A 12,882-nucleotide genomic window follows, 5' to 3' on the forward strand; every position below is an offset into this window, starting at 1 on the left:
TGCTGAGAAGGCTCTGTGAGCCAATTTTCAGCCAAATCGGGATGGCCCGGTCATGGGTGGTAAGAACTTTAGAGGGTTCTATCTCGAGAACGGTCAATATTTCCACCCTAGAGACCATGATTTTCGGAATCAGCGTGCTGAGAAGGCTCTGTGAGCCAATTTTCAGCCAAATCGGGATGGCCCGGTCATGGGTGGTAAGAACTTTAGAGGGTTCTATCTCGAGAACGGTCAATATTTCCACCCTAGAGACCATGATTTTCGGAATCAGCGTGCTGAGAAGGCTCTGTGAGCCAAATTTCAGCTAAATCGGGATGGCCCGTTTCTCGCTGCTGGACTCGCTGCGAGGGTTCTATCTCGAGAACAGTCAATATTTCCACCCTCGAGACCATGATTTTCGGAATCAGCGTGCTGAGAAGGCTCTGTGAGCCAATTTTCAGCCAAATCGGGATGGCCTGGTCATGGATGGTAAGAATTTTAGAGGGTTCTCTCTCGAGAACGGTCAATATTTCCACCCTAGAGACCATGATTTTCGGAATCAGCGTGCTGAGAAGGCTCTGTGAGCCAATTTTCAGCCAAATCGGGATGGCCCGGTCATGGGTGGTAAGAACTTTAGAGGGTTCTATCTCGAGAACGGTCAATATTTCCACCCTAGAGACCATGATTTTCGGAATCAGCGTGCTGAGAAGGCTCTGTGAGCCAATTTTCAGCCAAATCGGGATGGCCCGGTCATGGATGGTAAGAACTTTAGAGGGTTCTATCTCGAGAATGGTCAATATTTCCACCCTAGAGACCATGATTTTCGGAATCAGCGTGCTGAGAAGGCTCTGTGAGCCAATTTTCAGCCAAATCGGGATGGCCCGTTCATGGATGGTAAGAACTTTAGAGGGTTCTATCTCGAGAACGGTCAATATTTCCACCCTAGAGACCATGATTTTCGGAATCAGCGTGCTGAGAAGGCTCTGTGAGCCAATTTTCAGCCAAATCGGGATGGCCCGGTCATGGATGGTAAGAACTTTAGAGGGTTCTATCTCGAGAACGGTCGATATTTCCACCCTAGAGACCATGATTTTCGGAATCACCGTGCTGAGAAGGCTCTGTGAGCCAATTTTCAGCCAAATCGGGATGGCCCGGTCATGGGTGGTAAGAACTTTAGAGGGTTCTATCTCGAGAACGGTCAATATTTCCACCCTAGAGACCATGATTTTCGGAATCAGCGTGCTGAGAAGGCTCTGTGAGCCAATTTTCAGCCAAATCGGGATGGCCCGGTCATGGATAGAAAGAACCTTAGAGGGTTCTATCTCGAGAACGGTCAATATTTCCACCCTAGAGACCATGATTTTCGGAATCAGCGTGCTGCGAAGGCTCTGTGAGCCAATTTTCAGCCAAATCGGGATGGCCCGGTCATGGATGGTAAGAACTTTAGAGGGTTCTATCTCGAGAATGGTCAATATTTCCACCCTAGAGACCATGATTTTCGGAATCAGCGTGCTGAGAAGGCTCTGTGAGCCAATTTTCAGCCAAATCGGGATGGCCCGGTCATGGATGGTAAGAACTTTAGAGGGTTCTATCTCGAGAACGGTCAATATTTCCACCCTAGAGACCATGATTTTCGGAATCAGCGTGCTGAGAAGGCTCTGTGAGCCAATTTTCAGCCAAATCGGGATGGCCCGGTCATGGATGGTAAGAACTTAAGAGGGTTCTATCTCGAGAACGGTCAATATTTCCACCCTAGAGACCATGATTTTCGGAATCAGCGTGCTGAGAAGGCTCTGTGAGCCAATTTTCAGCCAAATCGGGATGGCCCGGTCATGGGTGGTAAGAACTTTAGAGGGTTCTATCTCGAGAACGGTCAATATTTCCACCCTAGAGACCATGATTTTCGGAATCAGCGTGCTGAGAAGGCTCTGTGAGCCAATTTTCAGCCAAATCGGGATGGCCCGGTCATGGGTGGTAAGAACTTTAGAGGGTTCTATCTCGAGAACGGTCAATATTTCCACCCTAGAGACCATGATTTTCGGAATCAGCGTGCTGAGAAGGCTCTGTGAGCCAATTTTCAGCCAAATCGGGATGGCCCGGTCATGGATGGTAAGAACTTTAGAGGGTTCTATCTCGAGAACGGTCAATATTTCCACCCTAGAGACCATGATTTTCGGAATCAGCGTGCTGAGAAGGCTCTGTGAGCCAATTTTCAGCCAAATCGGGATGGCCCGGTCATGGATGGTAAGAACTTTAGAGGGTTCTACTTCTATCTCGAGAACGGTCAATATTTCCACCCTAGAGACCATGATTTTCGGAATCAGCGTGCTGAGAAGGCTCTGTGAGCCAATTTTCAGCCAAATCGGGATGGCCCGGTCATGGGTGGTAAGAACTTTAGAGGGTTCTATCTCGAGAACGGTCAATATTTCCACCCTAGAGACCATGATTTTCGGAATCAGCGTGCTGAGAAGGCTCTGTGAGCCAATTTTCAGCCAAATCGGGATGGCCCGGTCATGGGTGGTAAGAACTTTAGAGGGTTCTATCTCGAGAACGGTCAATATTTCCACCCTAGAGACCATGATTTTCGGAATCAGCGTGCTGAGAAGGCTCTGTGAACCAAATTTCAGCTAAATCGGGATGGCCCGTTTCTCGCTGCTGGACTCGCTGCTCGCTGCTCGCTGCTAGTTTGACAGACGTCAAAACTGCTGTCACAACAGAAACGTTTTTTTTTCTCGATTGCATTTGTGAAATTATTTATTAAACAGAAGATGATCTTTCCAAAAAACTGACTGATTTCATATACAGATGCATGGAAAATAAAAAAATCCTGGTAAGTTTATTTGTATTGTTTTGTCGATTTTGACATGCTCCTAGTTTGCAGCCATATTTCGATATGTTCTACAGGGAGTTCATAATTATTTCAGGACCAATCTTTTCCTCGTTCATTTTCCCATCGACCATGAAATTTTTAGAGCGGAACAATTAGTTTCCAGGCGGTCCGAGCGGTTTTCGTGAGAAGGGTACAAAAATCGACGTCATTTTTAGAGCCTCGACACCAGCTCAACACAGGACCCTATGGGAGGCGGTGAAGTAGCGGGAGCAATAAATAGAGCGCTTTAATTTTAGCTTATTTCCCTGGTGTGTCACCGACTGAAATGGGAAAAACCATTTGACTTATTGAACACTTTTCCAAATGGTTCCAAAGAGGTTCCATTTGAAATGTGTCCAATTGGCCACCAATTGGTACCAATTGGAACCATTTCATGACCATTTGAAATGTGTCCAATTGGTACCAATTGGTGACCAATTGGATACATTTCAAATGGTCATGAAATGGTTCCAATTGGTACCAATTGGTGGCCAATTGGACACATTTCAAATGGAACCTCTTTGGAACCATTTGGAAAAGTGTTCAATAAGTCAAATGGTTTTTCCCATTTGGAACCATTTGGTAATTTCTAATGGTATTTTTTACTGGGAGAGTCTCCCACATGCCAATGACTTTCGAAAAACATCTGCGAGTGGTGACGCGATCGATCGTGCGGTTTCCCGAAGAATCCTTGGGTGTAGGCCGTTTGGGCCAGGTGAGCTAGACGTCTTGAGCTTCTTTAACTTGCCCAGTACCAGTTCGTCTGTGATGACGATCCTGTCGAGCTGGGTTTCTCCACAGGGGACTGGTGTGAGGGAAAATGTGGCAAGGTCCTCTTCCGTGTAGACACTTGAAAAGAACTTGTTCAGCATGAATGCCTTCTCGCCGTCATTAGTGGCCAAAACCCCGTTGTCATCCTTCAAGTCGCCTACCCCTGGCCTTGTTTTCGTCCTTGAATTGGTATACTTCCAGAACTTCTTTGGGTCATCCTTGATCCTTGCAGTCACGTCCAGTTCGTAGTCTCTCCTCAGTCTCCTTGTTAGCCCTCTTAGCTTGTTCTTGGCTCGCTTGAAGCGTGCTAGGTCAATCATCAATGGCATTCTTGGACTGAACGTACTGCGCCCAGAGCTCGTTCTTCAACTTTTTCAGATTTACGTACAACCTAATTTACAACCTAAATCTACTTATATACCACATAACTTTACCTGACTCAATGAGTGGTTGGGTGCAACTTATAAATGTTTTGGGTAAAAAGTATCATAAGTATCTATGTGTGATCTCACTTTTCTACCTTAGAAGGATGTGTTCTTTCTTTTCATGATTTTGTTTTGTGAATTTCTTCAGCTTTAAAAGAGTGCAAAAGTGGGAAATGACCGCATCTTAAGCTGTCTTAGTTTTCGAGATAACCTGGTGTGGTGTGGCCAAAGTTAGCTGAGAGGCCCACCATGGTTTGGTTTAAATCAAAGCTGTGAACTAATAACCTACATGTACCAAACTAATCATTGCATTGCATTTCAGGTGAAATTACTGAGGAGCTCAGTAATAGTTTGATTGCAGAGCATGCTTAATGGAAGAGTGGTATGTCTAAGAGGGTTCAGGTGTCTCAGATCAAAACGAAAATGCAGTGCCCAGCATCAGATCACAAGATTAAACCATCAGGACGAAAGCCCCCAGCATGACAGTTTGGGAGAGGCAGAGGACGCTGAACCGAATTTCGATCTGTACCCTTCACATGTTCCGACATCATTTGCTCAAAAAGTGATTTTGGGCCTTGGATCATCTGTTGTTGGATTACTAGATCCAACTAGAGCTGGTAATTATGCAACGCTACGTGATTTGTTTTACTTTTTTGTCTAAACATGTCAATGCTTTTTATACATTCACAGTGTGCTTGGTATTACTTAAGAACAATTTTCATTAACCATTTGGTAAAAGCGTGCAACATTTCTTAGATACCACTTACCTACCAAGCCAATCATCTTTTAGCTTCTTTTGCTTGCCACCAATTATTTGCGAAGCTGTGAAACCATTTTATTTCAGATATGGTTGCTGTTTCGGGAGAGACAACAGGAGCTCTAGTTCTGCCATGTCTGCTAAGCAAAATGCAGCAGCACCCAGAGGGCAGAGAAATACTTAAGTATGTATTCAATATTCATCACTTTAATTTATTGCTGTGATTTGTACAATAACATTATAAACATGGCATGTAATTTACTGTTTTTTTTTATCAGGTGTTACCTGATGCAAACAACTTCAGCTGGCAGCCTGCAACAGCGTCAGTTTGTAGATCAGTGTCTCCTGTAGCTGTAGGTACACGTATTCGGTCTGTGATTGTCTATATGTAGCATAGTGCCTATTTTACAGGGATCGACCGATCATCAACTCGGGCACGGTGGACCTGGCTGCACTCTCGCGTCTGCCGGACGGCACCCTGGGCCGGGAGTACATCCGCTTCCTGGAGCAACAGGTCGGTCCCTGGGAAAGCCAGAGTGGCATGGGGGGGGGCCTGACTATCAACGAATAGAGCATCAATTTTTGCTTTCTAGGCGCGCTATGGGGCGTAAAAGTCGGTAACGGTTAGAGTATAATGGGCGGTGCCAGAGGTAGTGTTAAGTATAACTGTATTGGATGATTTTGTTATCACCACCAGTAAAGGAAAAAAGAAAACGATTTCATGGATCACCGCTGCCAAAAAGTGATGCATAATGTGATGGAAAATGTGTTGCTGAGCAGAACGTGACGTCACTCCCCACCGACAAAATATGACCTCTCCCTCCCCATAGTGCTGCTGTCATCACATAACTTCTCCCCATGCCGTCAGAAAGTGACACCGGACAGCCGCGACCCGGTGCGATTCGTGGACGACGCCGAGCAGGCGTACGTGATGCAGCGGTACCGCGAGTCGCACGACCTGGTGCACACCCTGCTCGGCATGCCGACCAACCTGCTCGGTACGACAGCAGAGGGGCGCGGGTCGGAGACTCGGAGCACATCCGACCCGTGTTTAATCAATTTGGAGTAGGCATAGCGCTCGTAGAAAATCGTGAGTGTAACGACGCGAAAAAAAATGTAATCTGTTTGCAGCAATTGGGAAAGGTGAAGTTCTCACGTCCATGCGTTCAATGTCGATTGCTGTGAGAATCGCTTCACCTGATCAGCTGTGAGGACGTTTTGCTGGGTTGGCGAACTGTTGTGGCAAGTTGTTTTGCTCGGTTCGAGCTGTTTGAGCGCGCGTGAGCTACATGGCCTGTATATGGACCGCGGTAATTGCTAGTGATCTTATTACGACGTGGTATATGGACTATTGAGTCTTACGCTCCATAAACTTAACTGTTGTGGCCCCCTAAATCCTAATGATCTTTGCGCGAGACGCGCGTGTCCGACTGTGTTGACGGGATGGCCGTCTGTAACGGAGCCGCCCTCTCCGCCCTGTGCCCACAGGCGAGGTCACTGTGAAATGGGTGGAAGGTCTGCAGACCGGTCTGCCCATGTGCGTCGGAGGTGGCCTACTGGCGCCCCTCAGACTCAAACCAAAGTGAGTTGGAACATTTATTGACGACCATTGCCGTGAGACTACTGGCATCTATGCCTGGCTATTACGAGATCATGTGGTCGTTTATCGTATATTGTCGCATAAATTTAAATTTATTGGTATTGTTGCCTCACAGCTTCTGGCCATCCACAAATCTGATCCTACCTTCATTGTCCTTTGACCTCGTGACCTTTGAAACTCTCCTGACCCTTTGAAACTTGCCCCGACCTTTTAGCTGCCCACCCCTGTTCTCTAGTCTTACTTCTGGCCCTCCTCTGTTCCTCTGACCTCTAACTGTCCACTGAACCCCTCCACTGACCCCTCTGACCTCTGACAACTCTGCCCCCCCCCCCCAGACATCGTCAGCGGTTCCGTACCGAGTGTCTGCCCTGGGCTCTGCGGGCCGGCCGCGACGCGCGCTTCCTGCTCTCGGTGTACTGGGAGCGGCGCTGGGAGCAGCCACTGGCCGAGCTGCGCCAGGAGCTCGGTGTGCCGCCGCCCCCCGACCTCCTCCGCACGGCACAGAAGCAGCAGCCGGCGACAGAGGCGCCGTCGGAGCCCGCGCCGCCAGAGCCCGCGCCGCCAGAGCCCGCCGCGTCCACCCACTGAGGTGACGGGCCCCAGGCCTCGGTGGGCGGGGTAGTGCGAGGGTGCTTTGGCCGATGTAGTGGGGAGGTGGGGTGAAGGGGAGGTGCTTAAGTGGGGAAGGTTTAATCAGCAAGCGGCTCTTTGATGATGCGTGAGCTTATATTCGCGTCTCCCCCCCCCCCCCTCCACACACACAGACGGTCAAGTGATGATATTGTTGCCAGTGATGATATGCTTGTTAGTGAGTATTTTTAAGTCGCATCACAATTACACTTTCACGATCAAATATCGGAGCTATAGTAGCATCAGTGATATATGTGAAAACGGATGCTGCAGTTCCTTTACGACAGTCTTAGAATGAAGGAAGGGTGTTTCGAGTTGTCAAAAAAGTCGTCTCGCAATACTTTATTGTTGAGCCAAGGACAGTCATGCAGCTCACGAGTTTCAGTTATTTTGATTACTCCCCCGTTTAAAATGAATAATACATAGGTCGGAAATGTTTGCGTTTTAAACAACCAACACAATATCCTAAGCTTCATTTTGCCAACACAAGTTTTATATTTTTATGGGAATCGGTCATGTTATGTCTGACACCTGTTATTCTTAAACATTCAGTCATGTCAAAATACTGTTGTTTTTCGTGAAACCTTTCGTCTTCTTATTGCCGTTGGTGCATAAGCCCGTGGGGGCGTAGCAACAATTTGATTGTGCTGGCTCATACATTAAGTGCGATTCACGGCTTCACGACTTTTGTTGCTCTTCAAAGTTGTGAATAAAGACCAACGCTATAACTCGCTTCGACTTGTTTTAGATACGTTATATACCTAAATCGACTAGAATTAGGACTCCTTTCGATACAATATACGTTTTCGCAATACCATGCTGACGTGTATGCAGTTATTTGGCCTAATCCTTTACCTGCTCATTTCATATCTAGGTACCGTCCGCAGTAGTCACCTCGGTAACCGGTAAAGGTATTGCGAGACCATGAGACGACCGAGTCAAGGTCAGATCACTGCAGGTCACCAAGAGTAGTTTTTTGCGACCAATGTTTTGGAGGTCATTTAATCACGGAACGCAATGTTGAGATTCATTTAGTGGTGAAAAGCAACCAGTGGTAGATGACCTACCAAACGTTGACATAGTCATTGGAGTCATGGTCAACTCGAACCCAGGTCAAAGCAGGTTCCCAAAAATGATTGTTGGCGTAAGCTGTAGGAAATACTCGATCCTTTTTGACATTTTTTGTTTGATATTTTGCTAGCTGGAAGTTATTATTTCTCGAATAAGGCGCACAATACCGCCCACACAAAAACGAACGCCACTGCAGAATCAGCACCCCTCATTTATGTGCTCGTCTCACCGCGCCGGTGTATGCGCGCTCGTCCAAATTCGACGCATCGCGCTGCGACTGCGGCTTTCACCCTCACTGACGGCACAGTCCCGCGGCAACGCGTCGCTTCTCGAGCGTGCCCCGCGGCGGCGCCGGCCGCTGGCGGAGCCCGCGTGAGCGCGGTGCGAGCCGCCAGTCGACAGCCCGGCGCGCAGTGAGTGGGCCGCCGCAGTCGGAGAAAGTGCGTGTGGATGTACGCTGTGTCCAGCAACCACTGGTGACATAGGGACATGTGTTTAGTGTTGGTGTGAGAAGACGATTCTGGTCGGGCTGTGGATCGTTGAAGAAACGAAAAAAGTGCGTTAGAGGCGGCACCTGTTTCGGTTTCGTCCGGGGTTTAGCGTTATTCAATCAGTAAGTCAAAGGGGGCAGCTGTGATAACTACAGCTGGCAAAGCCTGACAAAGGCCGTCGTTAGCATCCTATAGACGGAGTACTTTTGTGTATCGCCAGTCGCAACTGCTGTTTAAACAGCTGTGTCAATCGGTCATGTGCACCCCAGGTGTCCGTGTGGATAGAGGTCAAGCCAACAGTGTAAAAGGTAGAGGAATAGGTAGCAGGTAACAGTTTGGTAGTCGAGTGTGTCATGGTTCATATGCTAACGATTTTATGTTGATGTGGTTATTGTGGAGTTGAACGTGTCTTTTGCTATGAGCGTGCCTAATGCTCGGATGATTCAACGCTTTGCCTTTAGAACCCTTCCAGTTGTCCCTGGTTTCCCGATGGGACGGTGGCCCTGAACTGCGAACTGCGTAAAAAAGCTTCGTAAACAAGTTGGGCTGGGCGGATCGTCGCGTCTCGTGCTTCATCCTTCCAATCAAAAGGCTAGAACCGAACCGACAACTGTACTTTTTACTTTTTAGTCTATTACATTGTTCGTCAAATGGGAAGTCTCGAATCACGACTTTGACCTTACGTTCAAATGCCTAGGGGTATTAATTCTACCAGGTATCGTGATGCCTTACCCTCTTGCACCCTCTGTGCCCTCTCTTGCAGCCATGTCACTTTCTCTATCTGAGTTTCTCCCCCTCTTGATGCGTCCGTTTTATTCCGATCACGTATTTCGACCTTCAGCCCGCCACCCTCCCGACCTCGAACTCCGACCTCATACACACCACGGGAACAATACGGAAACGCTACCGCTCTAGTCAAAGATTCCGTGTCCGTCACGAGGTCATGTCGTCCCGGTAAGTGATTACCAAACAATGTCTTTGGCTTTCGATTGTTTCTGTGAATGGAAATTTGGGTATGAATGCACACACTATTTGAATGGCACGTTTCTGAAATAGTCATCTGTTCGCTTCAAACTTGACTTATGATGACATGAGGGCACAACATGAGATACCTACTCCTTTATAGAAATAGCTCATGCCCACGGGTTCTTGTCGCATAGCTTTTAGTATCCTACTCACTGAAACGTGTTGTCACCCCCACGAGGTTGATAGTCACCTATTCTTTTAGCAGTCGTCGCTTCCCAGTGCTTGGTCGGGCTAAATCAGTGGCGACCGATTATCATCATTTGGTGCAATCGCTGGTATCCTGTCTGCCCGATGTGGATAGTAAACAGGAACTCAAGTCCCAGTTCCAACCACGACACGACTACGCGAAGTACAGCTTCGTCCTCCGGAAACGCCTACCGTTTGGCCCTGAGCCGTATTGTTAGTCATATGATTGTACACGGGCCGTGACTATTGCACGCTGGCCGTGACTGTATCGTGCACGGGCCGTGATTTGGCCGTGCATCGTGCACGGGCCGCCGGCCGTGACCACTGCTCCCTGTCTGGGCCCGTGCAGTGCTCGTGCACACCGTTTTGAGAACGTGCTGTGAGGGTTAAACGTGACCAAATACTGTTTTCACTGCTTTGCGGTATGAAGTAATGAACGGCACCGCATGTTTGTTTCGTTTAGGTTGACTTAAGACCTTTCATCTCTCTTTTGTCTTGTATCCTGTTTGACCAGAGTGTTCTGAACTTTTAAGAAGTCAGCTATTCGATCCATCATTTGACGTCACGCTCATACATTTTATCCATGTGGTCTGCCTGCCCTCTTGTCTGTTTTGTGCAGGAATGTTACATGCCTGGCCCAACCCTCTGACATACTGTTGTCAAACCGTATTGTCCTTCTAGTGCGGCCTTTGCCTCACCACCCTTCGCTGCATGGCGCTGAGTTACCATGTCGTCCCTATTTCTCCCTTGTAGCTAATAGTTGGGATCATGTGGCATTTCCCACTATTGGACCCATAGTCACATGACCCGTCTTATCACGGTACTCGCCTTTTTTCAGCCCCCGCCTCCGCTATGGATAACGCCGCTTTGGATATAACCGAGGACGAGGTAAATACAGTCGTCTGTCATTGATGTATTTCTGAAAACTCGGTCAAATCGGCCGGGATTTCTGCTTGCCACAAATGACGCCTGACAGTGCATACCGGTCGCCGGTGAAACCTAACCTTGCATACGGCTTACTCGTGAATCATTGCTCAAGGTCGGGCTCGTGTAGTGAAAAATGTTATGCCTGTCTTTGTAAGATTCTATGCCTAAGTTTATAGGACTTTCCTCATGGGACTGAGGCTCTTGCGGTTATTGTGCCAATTCACCGTTTTTTAGTTCCCAGTTGTTTGGTGAGCCTGCGATAAATTCACGAATCGATCCCTACATCGATAAAGTTACGGCATTATTTAATAGGGGTAAAGTCAGGATTGTATCAATAAACATTCTGGCTTTGCCAATTAGTTAAACATTGCTTCATTCTCCGACGAGAGTTTGAAGCATGAAACGGCAAAGTTTGGAATGCAGTTGGAAAGTTAGGAAGTCTTGTGGGTCATACATTTTCTCTCATAGACCTTACGAATCGTTCACATTACGACAGTGTTGCAGTGCTTTTCATAAGTGCTTTTAAAAGTTCGCTAGCACAGCGGCTGATCCTGCCCCTTTCACCTTTCCTCCTTTCCGCAGCTGCCTCCGAAGCCTACCAACGGCTCGCACCACCACGGCGATGCCTCCATTGAGCTGCGGCAGCGCGTGGCAGCTGACGGCCCGGCCGCCGCCGGCGGTGCCGGGCCCAAGGACGACAACTACGTGCCGCGGCCCGAGATGCTGTATGAGGTGGACGACACGCCTCCCTGGTACTACTGCATAGTGCTCGGGTTTCAGGTGCGGCCCTGTAAGCGACTGGCAGGATGGTGGAAAGGCTGAGAACGTTATAGGCTGCCAGTGGGCCGAGCTAGGCGGGGTGGTGTCTTGTGACGCGTTGGAGTTACCATGCATATTCTTTCGATGCATGTTACGGCCTACGACACTAGGATTTGCCGGCTGACATTCACGTCACATATGATTGCGGTGGAAAATCCCGTACCAAGGGTTATTTTTAGCAGCTGTGGTGACTGTAGGTAGCTCAGTAGAACAGACCAGTTCGTCCTTCCAGATTTTTTATGAGAAACTCACTCGATCAAGCTGGTCTCATTGCTTTGGAATTCAATAGGCAAAGTTTCAGACAGATGTCTGATAAATGATAATTCATTGCTAGATAATCATTAGTGGAATCAAGCTGGCATATATTTTTGGTACTTTCATTTTGCGGCGATTCCCGAGTCAGGCTTTTGTCGCCGGCCAATAATTGTGACCTATCAAAGAGAAGTTACGATCTTTTAAACGTTGCCCTACTCACGACAGCAATATGCTGCCCCGTGCCCACTGACCCTAGTCTTCACTCCTCTCGTTTTCAGCAATACCTGACAATGTTCGGTAGTACGGTGTCCATCCCTCTGATCGTCACACCCGCCATGTGTATGGAGGAGAGTGACCCGGCGCGCGGCTACGTCATCGGCACCATCCTCTTCGTCTCCGGGATCGTCACCCTGCTGCAGGTCACCTTCGGCGTCAGGTGAGAGATTGGGTCAGCTCCCAGACGGCGGCACTTATGTGCTCAATAACACCACCTTAGTCCACACATCGTTCTCCTGGTCTTTTCGCGTCTTTTTACCTTCATTCATGGGAAATAGTTGGCGTTCGGGAATCATGAACTCACTGCTGTCCATGCCTCGAAGTTTCGTCCTTTCATCGCCATGCATGTTGAACATTTAATGAATTATATCTGGATAAAATCAATAAAGGACATTCGTAAAGAGGTGCTCATCGAACAAAGACGCATACAACCTAACTGTACCGAAGCATAACCTGTTCCACGTTACTGGCTACCGATATCTGAATCTAACACATCCGTGGCGTTCTCCACAGGTTATCGATCGTGCAGGGCGGCAACTTTTCCTTCCTGACGCCGACGTTCACACTGCTCAGCCTGCCGGAGTGGAAGTGCCCCAACCCGGACGCCGTGGCGCTGCTTTCCGATGACGAGAAGCAGGAGCTGTGGATGTCGCGCATGAGGGAGGTGCAGGGCGCCATCGCCGTGTCGTCCCTGTTCCAGATCATACTCTCGTTCGGAGGTGGGTGCTGAGTGGTCGTTCGGGCTGTCTGAAGTGTGGTTGATTTCGTGACGGGAGACTGCTTGTTTGGAGAAAGCCGCATGA

General features: G+C 48.4%; 2 protein-coding genes across 3 annotated transcripts in view; both read left to right on the forward strand.

Moving 5' to 3' along the window:
• The first annotated feature begins 2,659 nt into the window (after positions 1-2,659).
• On the forward strand, positions 2,660-7,845 carry LOC122382933 (ubiquinone biosynthesis protein COQ4 homolog, mitochondrial-like). Of its 2 annotated transcripts, none has more exons than XM_043368901.1 (7): positions 2,660-2,806; positions 4,364-4,658; positions 4,886-4,982; positions 5,210-5,312; positions 5,667-5,796; positions 6,287-6,380; positions 6,734-7,845. In XM_043368901.1, the coding sequence occupies exons 2-7, from the start codon at positions 4,406-4,408 to the stop codon at positions 6,984-6,986; spliced, it is 930 nt and encodes a 309-aa protein (XP_043224836.1). In that variant the 5' UTR covers positions 2,660-2,806; positions 4,364-4,405; the 3' UTR covers positions 6,987-7,845. The 2 variants fall into 2 exon arrangements, with proteins under 2 accessions (XP_043224836.1, XP_043224837.1); XM_043368902.1 differs by lacking the exon at positions 2,660-2,806 and adding an exon at positions 2,947-2,996.
• A 557-nt stretch (positions 7,846-8,402) lies between these two features.
• The window catches only part of LOC122382934 (solute carrier family 23 member 1-like), a 20,790-nt gene continuing 16,310 nt past the window's right edge, over positions 8,403-12,882 (forward strand). Inside the window, exons 1-5 of the mRNA XM_043368904.1 lie at positions 8,403-8,712; positions 10,641-10,690; positions 11,312-11,509; positions 12,082-12,239; positions 12,593-12,798. Of these exons, the coding sequence (XP_043224839.1) occupies positions 10,655-10,690; positions 11,312-11,509; positions 12,082-12,239; positions 12,593-12,798 (598 nt within the window). The 5' untranslated portion in view covers positions 8,403-8,712; positions 10,641-10,654. The remainder of the gene's footprint in view (positions 8,713-10,640; positions 10,691-11,311; positions 11,510-12,081; positions 12,240-12,592; positions 12,799-12,882) is intronic.

This window comes from Amphibalanus amphitrite, unplaced genomic scaffold, assembly GCF_019059575.1.
Source record: "Amphibalanus amphitrite isolate SeventyFive unplaced genomic scaffold, NRLGWU_Aamphi_draft 000150F_arrow, whole genome shotgun sequence".
NCBI lineage: Eukaryota > Metazoa > Arthropoda > Thecostraca > Balanomorpha > Balanidae > Amphibalanus > Amphibalanus amphitrite.

Excerpts from the sequence above, each read along its gene's own strand:
- LOC122382933 (XM_043368901.1), top strand. The coding sequence starts at position 4,406 with ATGCTTAATGGAAGAGTGGTATGTCTAAGAGGGTTCAGGTGTCTCAGA. Across the intron at positions 4,659-4,885 it reads ACTAGATCCAACTAGAGCTG|ATATGGTTGCTGTTTCGGGA; the intron begins GTAATTATGCAA and ends ATTTTATTTCAG. Across the intron at positions 5,797-6,286 it reads CATGCCGACCAACCTGCTCG|GCGAGGTCACTGTGAAATGG; the intron begins GTACGACAGCAG and ends CTGTGCCCACAG.